The sequence below is a fragment of the Muntiacus reevesi genome, chromosome 7 (genome assembly GCF_963930625.1).
Source record: "Muntiacus reevesi chromosome 7, mMunRee1.1, whole genome shotgun sequence".
NCBI classification, from domain to species: Eukaryota; Metazoa; Chordata; class Mammalia; order Artiodactyla; family Cervidae; genus Muntiacus; species Muntiacus reevesi.
The window spans coordinates 29973495-29986243 of NC_089255.1; the positions used below are offsets into that span (position 1 = coordinate 29973495).

The following is a 12749-nucleotide window of genomic DNA, read 5'->3' on the forward strand; positions in this document are numbered from 1 at the left end:
TTAATGCATTTTTTCCTTTAAAATATTACTACACTACTTCTATTTGCTCCTGATTTTTATTACAAATGATAATGAGTTAAAAAATATTAGAAAGTTACACCATTTCAAATTAGGGAAATTTGAGAATAATACTTCAAAAAAACCTTTGCTTCAATTTTTATTATAATTTTTCCTTATGGTAAGTAAGTAAGTTTTCTCATGCATAGATATAAAGATAGAAAAAAAGAATAAAAATGCAACTTTTGTTACTTAGGGCAATATATTTAGTTTCATGGGACACGTGGTGATGGTGGTGGTTTAGTCACTAAGTCGTGTCTGACTCTGCGATCCAATGGACTATAGCCCACCAGGTTCCTCTATCCATGGGACATGTAGAATACTTTATCTGTTTATTATTTGGGTACAATTATTTATTTTTCATTAATTATCATTCTTAAATTACTACATTTAAAAAATATAAAACAAATTAATGTTCTCTTACACATTTTTTACTCGAACACGCTGATAGTCAGAGAGTATAGCACCTACTGATATTCCCTCTACTTCTTCTTTTTCCTGAAAATAAAGCAAAACATGTTTAATAAAATAAATAAACATGTGACTCTGTATTATGTTCTGAAAATTATAAATGAATTATTTCATTTAGAAAATCACTTGAAACAGAATAATTTACTGAATATACAATCCACATTCAGGGGGAAAAAGTATATTAAAAAATATATGTTTAACTCACCCTCTCAGGTCTGGGGAGAAATAATTATTCTTTTTACCAAAAACCCCAATAACTAGAGATCATTTTCCAAGGAGAAGATAAAGGCAGTACTTTCAAAATGTTTTCTCACTTGATATCCCTTTAAGATTCACTGATGTTTGACAGAAATTTCTAAGAAATTTCTATTTAAGGACAATGTTTTCTCAGATTGAGTAACTTTAAAAAAATTGAACCAATGGTTCAGTTCAATCTCTCAGTCGTGTCTGACTCTTTGTGACCCCATGGACTGCAGCATGCCAGGCTTCCCTGTCTATCACCAACTTCCAGAGTTTACTCAAACTCATGTGCATCTAGTGGGTGATACCATCCAACCATCTCTTCCTCTGTCGTCCTCTTCTCCTCCTGCCTTAAGTCTTTCCCAGCATCATGGTCTTTTCAAATGAGTCAGTTCTTTGCAGCAGGTAGCCCAACTATTGGAGTTTCAGCTTCAGCATCAGTCCTTCCAATGAATATTCAGGACTGATTTCCTTTAGGATGGACTGGTTGGATCTCCTTGTTGTCCAAGCAACTCTCAAGAGTCTTCTCCAACACCACAGTTCAAGTGCATCAATTCTTTGGTGTTCAGCTTTCTTTATAGTCCAACTCTCACATCCATATATGACGATTGGAAAATCCCAGCTTTGACTAGATGGACCTTTGTTGGCAAAGTAATGTCCCTATTTTTTAATATGCTGTATAGGTTGGTCATGACCTTCCTTCCAATGAGCAAGTGTCTTTTAATTTCATGGCTGCAGTCACCATCTGCAGTGGTTTTGGAAGCCCCCCAAAATAAAGCCTGCCACTGTTTCTAGTGTTTCCCCATCTATTTCCCATGAAGTGATAGGACCGGATACCATGATCTCAGTTTTCTGAATGTTGAGTTTTAAGCCAGCTTTTTCACTCTCCTCTTTCACTTTTATCAAGAGGCTCTTTAGTTCCTCTTCACTTTCTGCCATAACGGTGGTGTCATCTGCATATCTGAGGTTATTGATATTTCTCCTGACAATCTTGATTCCAGCTTGTGCTTCCTCCAGCCCTGCATTTCCCATGATGTACTCTGCATATAAGTTAAATAAGCAGGGTGATAATATACAGCCTTGACGTACTCCTTTCCCGATTTGGAACCAGTCCATTGTTCCATGTCCAGTTCTAACTGTTGCTTCTTGACCTACATATAGTTTTCTCAGGAGGCAGATCAGGTGGTCTGGTATGCCCATCTCTTTAAGAATGATCCAGAGTTTGTTGTGGTCCACACAGTCAAAGGCTTTGGCATAGTCAATAAAGCAGAAATAGATGTTTTTCTGGAACTCTCTTGCTTTTTTGATGATCCAATGGATGTTGGCAATTTGATCTCTGGTTCCTCTGCCTTTTCTAAATCCAGCTTGAACATCTGGAAGTTCACAGTTCACATACTGTTGAAGCCTGGCTTGGAGAATTTTGAGCATTACTTTGCAAGGATGTGAGATGAGTGCAATTGTGCGGTAGTTTGAACATTCTTTGGCATTGCCTTTCTTTGGGATTGGAATGAAAACTGACCATTTCCAGTCCCGTGGCCACTGCTGAGTTTTCCAAATCTGCTGGCATACTGAATGCAGCACTTTCACAGCATCATCTTTTAGGATTTGAAATAGCTCAGCTGGAATTCCATCACCTCAACTAGCTTTGTTCATAGTGATGCTTCCTAAGGCCCACTTGACTTCACATTCCAGGATGTCTGGCTCTAAATGAGTGATCACACCATCGTGATTATCTGGGTCATGAAGATCTTTTTTGTATGGCTCTTCTGTGTATTCTTGCCACCTCTTCTTAATATCATCTGCTTCTGTTAGTTCCATGCCATTTCTGTCCTTTATTGTACCCATCTTTACATGAAATGTTCCCTTGGTATCTCAAATTTTCTTGAAGAGATCTCTAGTCGTTCCCATTCTATTGTTTTCCTCTATTTCTTTGCATTGATCACTGAGGAAGGCTTTCTTATCTCTCTTTGCTATTCTTTGGAAATCTGCATTCAAATGGGTATATCTTTCCTTTTCTCTTTGCCTTTCACTTCTCTTCTTTTCACAGCTATTTGTAAGACCTTGTCAGCAAACATTTTGCCTTTTTGCATTTCTTTTTCTTAGGGATGGTCTTGATCACTGCCTCCTGTACTATGTCATGAACCTCTGTCCATAGTTCATCAGGCTTTCTATCAGATTTAATCCCTTGAATCTATATGTCACTTCCACTGTATAATTGTAAGGGATTCCACTGTATAATCATAAGCAATGGTATAAGTAGATAAAGGAATACAATGATTTTTATCTGTATCTTAAAAATAAAATGATTGGCAGAGGAACATCCAGGAAGTAGAGATGATAGAGGATAAAGAAATCCCAAATAAGAAGGACACAATGAAATCTTGTCAACAGAGTTACAAGTCAGAACACCCAACAGTACATTCAGCAGTATCCCCCACAGATGAGGGCTAACCTATCTATCTAGCACACCCATTAAAAATGTAATTTCAAATATGATCAAGTTTCCAGATGAAAGCTAGATTGGATTAAAAAGAAAAGAAAATTAATCAAGTACCTTGATGGATATGGACAACACAGGGATTTGGAAGGACAGGCCCAAGATGAGAGTTAATGAAAGGAAGTATAAAATAATACACTAAGGGAAGACTCATACACAACACAGGTATAAATTAGGGAACTGTTATCTAGAAAACAGATATGAAAAAAGTGACTAGGGGTGATTACTAATAAACTGAACAGAAATTCTCTGAATAGGCATAAAAGAAAAGTCATCCTAGACATATGAAGTACAGAAGAAACTACTTCAGAGAGATGATTTCTTTATTAACACTCTGGTCTTTCCAAACTTGAAAACCTACAAAGTACAACAGCGTTTCACATAAAAATAAATGTAATACTTTGAGATATTCTAAAATAACCTTGAATGTCCTAAAACGATGCCATAATAAATAAACAAAAATGAACAACAGGAATCTCTCATGTCTTTGAAGACTAAAGCAAATTTAAAATTTCTACTCTAAAATGATAGACAAATATCTTCCCAAATTTGTTCAAAATAAATAGATTCTCCAGGAAAAGAGCTATTTCCTTTGTTTTCTTATTTCAGCAACTTTGTAAGAACATTTGCTTGTGACCTTTCTCTAACCTTCCCAGCCACTTTATTTTTATAAAAGTCATTGTATTAGTAGAAAAAAGGCAAAGTGTAGTGTTTCTTGTTACATGCAAATATGGCATAGATCACAGAGTAGTGAGTGATATTATCAACAAGATCAAAATTTCAGCTATATTCTTATACCATATATTGTTTATCTGAAGTTCTGTCAAAAGAAAATATAAGGTCTTGAATATTATATATAGGTGTGTTTTTGTGTGCGTTTCTCAATAGATCATGAAAGCAAATATCAGTCACTGAAGTCTTCTTTGCACACTAAGTCAAGCCACTTTAAACTAATAATTGACATTTATTATCTATTTAAAATGGGTTAATGTTCTATCATTCTCATTTATTATTCACCATAACCCCAAAATAATTATTATTTAATTCCTTTTAGTCTACATGAAGTCTCTGGGATTCTCTTCTATTTCTATCTCTCATTTTTTATTTCATAATATTGAACTAATCAGTTTTAGAATTATATACCCAGCTAAATTTGGCTGTTCTTCAATCTAAGCTACCTAAACAAAGATTATTAGTTACATTTTTTTCAACAATCAGCATTACTACTACCCATTAGAAATTCAGTCCTATTACCTATTTAGCTCTGTGATTTTGAACAAGCTATATAATTTCTCTGTTTCTCAGTTTCATTATCTATACAGTGAAGATAGTTATAGCTCTGTTTTCGAGGGTTATTATGAACACTGAGTAAAATAATATAGAAAAATAATAGTGACAAGCATCTAGTAAGCACTGAGTAAATACTTTCTTCTGTCACTATAAATCTTCTTTATTATTACTAATATTATTCTATAACTATGTCAGCTACTACTTCTACTATTGCTACTACTAACTACCACCACCACCACCACTACTGTTACTACTACTACAACTAGATAAAGGCCTAACATGACAGACAAAGCCCTTCATTCCTGGGCTTTAATCTCTTGCTCATTATTACTTTTTAACAAAGGTTCCCCAACTTGTAATAGTTAATTTTATGTGTCAATTTGACTAGGCTAAGGAGTACCTAGATTGAACATCTAGTACCTGATAAAACATCATTTCTGTGAAGATGTTTCTGGAAGAGATTATGATTTGAAGTGGTAGACTGGGTAAGGAAGATAGCCCTAACCAATGCAGGTGAGCATCGTCCAATCTCTTGAGGGCCTGAATAGAACAGAAAAGTAGAGGCAGGGCATATTTACTCACTTGAGCTGGGACATCCACCTTCTGTCCTCAGACATCAGTGTTCCTGGTTCTAGGGCTTTTGGACTCAGACTGAGATTTACAACACTGGTCCTCTTGTTCTCAGGCTTTTGGGTTGGGATGGAACTATATCACTAGTTTTTCAGGCCCCCAGCTTGCCAGTGGCACAGCATGGGACTTCTCAGGTTCCATGATCAGATGAACTAATCCCTCAAAACAAATCTCTTTCCATATATCTTTATATATTCTATTGGTCTTGTTTCTCTGGAGAATCCTGACTAATACACAATCCTTGACAACCAACTCTACAGTCCAGTTACAAACTTTGCAAACCTAGTGAGCCCCGTACAATCCAAAGATTAAGACTTTTGTTGAACCCTTATCATTCAGAACATACTACTAATTCTGAAGAAAGACAAAACAGATCTTTAAAAGGTAAATATCTAGCAGATAGTCAATCTAGTCTGTAGAAAATACAGAGCTAAGCTCAGGTCCTAATGTGTGACTCATACCATTTGGGGGAAAAGTTGGTAAATTAACAGTGTGTGTGTGCTTCCTACAAGTCATGGCACCCTCAGGGTCATATACTGAGTCCTCTTCTCACTCTGCGCCCTGCTTCTTGAGGCTCTTGTTTGTTTCTGTCGCTTCAAGTTCTCCTACATGCTGATAGCACCTCCATCTTTCTCTAAACTCTCTTGAGTACCAGAGTACAGCTGTTCCTTGGTATGTGAGGAGGATTGATTCCAGGACCCCACTGTGGATACCAAAATCCTAGGACGCTCAAGTCTCTTATATAAAATGGTGCAGCATTTAGATATATATACACATTCTCTCTAAAGAGAGAATACCTTAATAAAACAATGTTCTTGCCATATAATAGTTATAAATACAATGACTAGATTAGTCAAGCAGATATCACGAGCTTATTTGTTGCTTAGATCACTGTTTCCCACAATTTTGTCAATATGAAGCACAATTGCAAGACTGCTGGGGAGCTAGTCCAGGCAGCTCTCTGACCTACCTCACCAATTGTAACAATAGAGAGAGTAAAAATGTTAGTTGCTCAGTCATGTCCAGACTCTTTGTGACCCCATGGACTATGGCCCACCAAGCTCCTCTGTCCATGAGATTCTCTAGGCAAGAATACTGGAGCAGGTTGCCATTTGTTTCTCCAGGGGATCTTCCTGACCCAGGGATCGAACCCAAGTCTCCCACATTAAAGGCAGATTCTTTACTCTCTGAGCCAACAGGGAAGGGTAAAATAGAGAGGTCACTTGCAAAAACAGACACATACACATAAACTGGTACAAAACATAGCTTCATTATTACCATTTGTACACCTAACTTGCATGTTCAGAAAGGACAAATATATCAATATATCAACACTCTTGTTTAAGAATCCAATGTCTGATTACAGAGGGTCAAATGTGCTTCTCAGAATATATTTTTAAATTCTGGAGACCAGAAATAGACCAAATTGCAATAATGCTTAATTCTGAATAGTAATTCATCTTTGCTATTTTATTTCTAACTTTATATTTCCTCAAACATTTTTACAATGTATTTACCTTTTTGATTAGGGGAAAATTTATTAAAATCCATGTATGCATATATATACTTATCCTATGAGCTGGTAAGCTGGCAGACAAAGTTATTCATGTGTTTATTATGCAGCAATTTATAAAGGCCTATTGTGTGACAGGTCCTACACCAGGAAGGCTGAAACACATTTGAAAAAAGCACAGATGTTAACCTTAAGAAATTAAAATCTAGTGGTGAGGGATGCAGGAGAATGGACACACTGAGAAAGTAAGTAAAATAAGTGACATAAGTCCATGCAGAGTATATTGGAACACAAAGAAAAGAATCTTTCTGGGGGGATGAGATTAGAAAATACTTAAAAAAAAAAAAAACATAATTGAAAGAGATGCATGTATCCCAATGTTTGTTGCAGCACTTAATACAATAGCTAGGACATGGAAGCAACCTAGATGCCCATCAACAGATGAATGGATACAGAAATTGTGGTATATATATATACAGTGGAATATTACTTAGCTATAAAAAAGAATGCATTTGAGTCAGTTCTAATGAAGTGGATGAGTCTAGAGCCTATTATACAGAGTGAAGTAAGTCAGAAAGAGAAAGACAAATATTGTATATTAATGCATGCATATGGAATCTACAAAAAAGTACCAATGAACTCATTTTCAGGAAAACAATGGTGATGCAGATATAGAGAAGAGACTTGTGAACACAGTGGGGGAAGTAGAGGGTGGGACAGATTGATAGAAAAGTATAGAAACATATACAAAACTATATTTTAAATAGATAGCAAGTGAGAATTTTCTGTGTGACACAGGAAGCTCAACCCAGTGCTGTGTGACAACCTTAGAGGGGTGAGATGGGGTGGGAGATTGGAGGGGGATTCAGGAGGGACGGTACATATGTATACCTGTGGCTGATTCAAGTTGATGTATGGAAGAAACCAACAGAATATTGTAGAGCAATTATCCTCCAAAAAACAAATTATATTCCAAACATGAAACAGTCAGAAATGTTGGTTCTTTGCCCTTTGTGATCATAAGAAAATAGATAACAGTTTCTACTGTTTTCCTCCTTCAAATAGGATTTGTGTACAAAATCCACCAAATATTTTTCTTCAAAGAAACAAACCTGGTTCTAAAAAGACATGTATATAATTTATCAGCTAACAAATCAACATACACCTGTTTATCTCCATTTGGTATCTGACTGTGTGGTCAAATCTTCTATAACAAACAGTAATCAATAATCATTAAAAAAAAACAACATGTCAATCTGTTAGGGCCACAGAAGTGGGTCCTGTGCCAACTTGGCACCTTTTTTCTGTGGCTCCTGGGATGTTTGCTGCTTTTGGCCTGGGCCTGGTTCTCCGGAAAGTAAGAGTCCTCTGCTGGGTGAAGAGCTGCCCTGAGGGCTCCATGTAGCTTCTATGGGTGCAGTTCAGGCCTGGTCCAAGGTTTTGTATCAGGTTGGGGCTGTATAAAATTATTAGACTTGTCCATGTATAACCTAGTCCTAAAGTCTTATTAACTACAAAGCCTTATCTACGCCTTTTAAAATCAACATCCTAAGGCATCAGGATCACAGACACACAAGGACAGAAATGGACGTTTTACTATGAAATGTACCTAGTGTGTCCTCATTTACATGCAAAGCTCTCCCATGCAACAGTTCAAAGGCACCCAATTCAGAGACTGGGATGAAGACAGCATACCCTCAGTCATATGGTAGCAGTGAAAATTACAAGTTTAGAAGGAGGGTTTAAAGGTAGAAATCTAGACCAAAATTAGCTTTATTCACTCAACATTCACTTATCTTCATACTGAGAAGCTGATTCACAAAGCCAACAGCATAAATTTTTCAACCAACTTTTAAAATGCAACTTCTATAACTGAGGATTAGTATTTTTTATGTTTTTTAAACAGTTTCAGCTTTATTGAGATATAAGTGACAAATAAAATTGTAAGATGTTTAAAATGTGCAATGTGATGAAAACAAGCTGTCCCTTTTTACAAATGAAAACTAGGCCTATTTATTCCAAAGACGAGAAGATATGCAGCTTGCATTTATCGGGGATATTATTTTCTTTGAAAAATGCTTCAGTTACCAGTATTATTCTGTTAATGAGTTCCTGCCTGTTGAGAAAAAAATGATCTGCTGAATTTAAAATGTTTTTCATCTGAAAGGCATTCTAACATTTTTAATATGAACCATTCATTAAAGAAGCACACTTGCATTACAGCTCTGAGTGGTGATATTTGGACTTCTGGCAATGTGACATTATTAAACAAGAAACATTTGTGAATGCCAATGATATTCTGGGGACTGGATAATGAAACGAGAAATTTATGTGGCCAGTAAAGCACTAGATAATTTTTCCTTAAACTTTTAATTCTTCACTTCAGTAGAATTACCTAAGACCAGGTTAAGAAAAATAGCCACAGAAATGAGTACTCTTTTACATGAAATAATTCTGAAAGTGACACTGAGAATTGCCAAGAGATATATTCAGGCATCTGACTAAAATTTTTGTTCAACTTATTATTGTTTTTCTTAGTATCATCAATATAAAACATTTCCAAAATGGGAAATGATCACCATCTGGAGTTCTGCCATTAAACAGTAAGCTCATGACGGAGTACTAGGTCACTAATTTGTAACATTATTATCTCCCTTTGTGAGCTTTCTCAATTAAACAGGGAAAAAGTTGTTAAGGAAATCATTTGACAAAGAAACTGTAGATTAACATAATCATTTGCCATTTAGGTCCATTTTAAAGCTAAAGTGACTTCTTCTACTTTTGAGTTTCCATCTTAGTTGTAACAGTATGACACTCCTAGTTTGGAATAATCTGTCATTTGCTACCTGGAGGGTCTTCCAACCTCAGTGGACACATTCATACATTGCTAGTCGACCTAGGTCAAATTCAACCTGAAATAAAACTGAACTCTGGAACAATTCTTCCCCCCTTGGGTTTCCAAGAATATTCATCCTGCTAAGAAGGTGACATTTTGAGGACTTCTGTGAAACTCTTTAACAACAACAACAACATGAATAAAGGATTAAGCTGTTACTCTTTGTGGGAAGAATAAAAAAAAGATCAAGACTCTTTGTGGGAAGAATAAAAAAAAGATCAAGAAGTACTCATTTCTAAATAAATCAGTTTGGTAGCAAGTGTTTGACCTGTTTAAAAGCTGCTTTCTAAACTCATTTTCTAAGCTCCTAAGAAAACTTTCTTTGATTAGAGATAATGTTTAAAATGCAAGTTATATAAATGGGGATTATTGTATTTTATGTTTTTTAATTACTCCAGCTTCACTGAGGAATAATTAACAGTCAAAATTGTAAGATGTTTAAAATGTTCAACATAAAGATCCATACGACCTAGACAGCGTATTAAAAAGCAGAGACACTACTTTGCTGACAAAGGTCCAAATATTCAAAGCTATGGTTTCTCCAGTAGTCACCTACAGATGTATGTGAGAGTTGGACCATAAAGAAGGCTGAGCACCGAAGAACAGATGCCTTTGTACTGTGTTGTTGGAGAATGCTCTTGAGAGTCCCTTGGACTGCAAGGAGATCAAACCAGTTCATCCTAAAGAAAATTAACCCTGAATTCACTGGAAGGACTGATGCTGAAGCTGAAGCTCCACTACTTTGGCCACCTGATGCGAAAAACTGACTCAGTAGAAAAGACCCGGATGCTGGGAAAGATTGAAAGCATGGGGAGAAGGGGACAACAGAGGAGGAGATGGTGATGGAGAAGGAAGCCTGGCATGCTGCAATTCATGGGGTTGCAAAGAGTAGGACACGACTGAGTGACTGAACCACAATCAACAATACTTAGGTTGTTTCCATACCTTAGTTATTCTGAATAAAATTGCAATGACCTTGAGAGTACAGATATCTTTCAGAGATAATGATTTCACTTCCTTTGGATTTATACCTGGAAGCAGAATTGCTGGATCATATGACAGTTCTATATTTAATTTTTTGAGATACTTCCATATTGCTTTTCATAATGGCTGTCCAACGTACAAGACCATCAACACTGTACAAGTTTCCATATTCTCTGTATCCTTTCCCACATTTCTTATCTTTTTGACAATAGATAATCCTAACAGGTGTGAAGTGATATTTCATAGTGATTTTGGTTTGTATTTCCCTGATAATTAGTGATTTTGAGCACCTTTTCATATATTGCTGGCCATTCATGTCTTCTTGGAAAAAGTCTCTTCAGCTCCTTTGGCTATTTTTCAAATTGGGTTACTTTTTTTTTTTCCTTTTCTTTCTTTTCTAGTTTTAATTTTTTTGGGGGGGCAGGTATTGAGTTGTTTGAGTTCCCTGTATACTTCAGAGATATTAACCCCTAATAATATATATAGTTTGCATATTTTTTCCCACTTCATAAAATGTCTTTTTACTTTGTTGATTTCTGAGGTGGAACAGACCTTTTTAGCTTATGGAAACCCATGTGTTTAGTGTTGCTTTTGTTGTCTTTGCTTTTCGTGACAAGTCCAAAAAAATTATTGCTAAGATGAGTGTCTAGGAGTTTATCGCCTATGATTTTGTCTAGGAATTTAACAGTTTCAGATCTTACATTCAAGTCTTTAATACATTTCGAGTTGATTTTTATGTATGGTGTAACACAGGGGTCCAGTTTCATCCTGTTGCATGTGGCTAACTAGTTTTCTCATTGCCATTTATTCAAGAAATTATTCTTTGCCCATTGTACATTCTTGACTCTTTTGTCAAAAATTAATTGATGATATATGCACAAGTTTATTTCTGAGTTTTCTATTCTGTTCTATTAATTTATGTGTCTGTTTTGTGCCAACACCATATTGTTTTGATTACTACTATTTTGCAATATAGTTTGCCTCCATCTTTGTTCTTTCTCAAGACTGCTTTGGCTATTTGGGAAATTTTTGTGGTTCCATACAAATTTTAGGATCTTTTTTCCTACTTCTACAAAAAACACCACTGGAATTTTGATAGGGCTGCACTGAATCTATAAGTTGCTTTGAGTAGTATGGTCATTTTAACAATATTAATCTTGCCAATTGAGTGCCAAATGCTAAATACTTAACACTCTTGCACAATTGGTTTTACATTTTTAAATGACTATGTAGGAATATTGATTGGAAAAGTGTATAGAAGCAAAATAACTACTAAGGGGACCCTAAAGAAATCTACATAAGAAATGATGGAAGTCTAAAGCAAGGCAGTGTTTATGATGATGATAATGAAAAGGCATATTTGTGATATAAGAAATGATGAACAGATTTTGGTGGCATGTGGCTGAGAAAGAAATCCAGAAAGCTCTCAATATTTTGGCTTGGTCACTTGAGAGAGAGCAATGGCATTACTTTCATAAGAGATACACAAATTTGAGGAGGAATATGATGTGTACTATTTTGGACATTAAGCTTTATGGGTCTTTGGTCAATCAATGAGGTCTACTCAGCAGACATTCGAGTATGGAGCTCAAAGAAGATATAATTGGGTGACATAAATGTGCACATAGTACGAGTGGTAACTATGACTTCCCTGGTGGCTCAGACAGTAAAAGTGTCTGCCTACAATGCAGGAGACCTTGGTTCGATCCCTGGATAGAAAAGATCCCCTGGAGAAGGAAATGGCAACCCACTCCAGTACTCTTGCCTGGAAAATCTCATGGACGGAGGAGCCTGGAAGGCTATAGTCCATGGGGTTGCAAAGAGTCAGACATGACTGAGCAGCTTCACTATCAGTGGTAACTGAAGTCAGAAGAAGAGATGATATGAGGTCAAATGGAAGTGTAGAATAAAAGAGGGTGAAAAATGAAGCCATAAGGAACCACAACATTTATAAAGTGGGTAGAGAATGAAGGATCTTGAAGGACAATGAAGGACAGAAAAACAGATGGAGAACTATGACAGAAGGAAATCACAGAAGCCATGGTCAAAGAAGAAGAGGTTATTAGCTCCTAAAGAGATCAAATTGGGAAAGGAGTACGTCAAGGCTGACAGAAAGCAAAGAAGAACTAAAGAGCCTCATGATGAAAATGAAAGAGGAGAGTGAAAAAGCT

The 12749-nt window shown here is 36.1% G+C and overlaps 1 protein-coding gene across 1 annotated transcript in view; it reads right to left on the minus strand.

The window, feature by feature from the left end:
• Window positions 1–12749, minus strand: part of DPH6 (diphthamine biosynthesis 6) — a 195740-nt gene that overhangs the window by 99074 nt on the left and 83917 nt on the right. The window contains exon 4 of the mRNA XM_065940945.1: window positions 482–555. Within this exon, the coding sequence (XP_065797017.1) occupies window positions 482–555 (74 nt within the window). The remainder of the gene's footprint in view (window positions 1–481; window positions 556–12749) is intronic.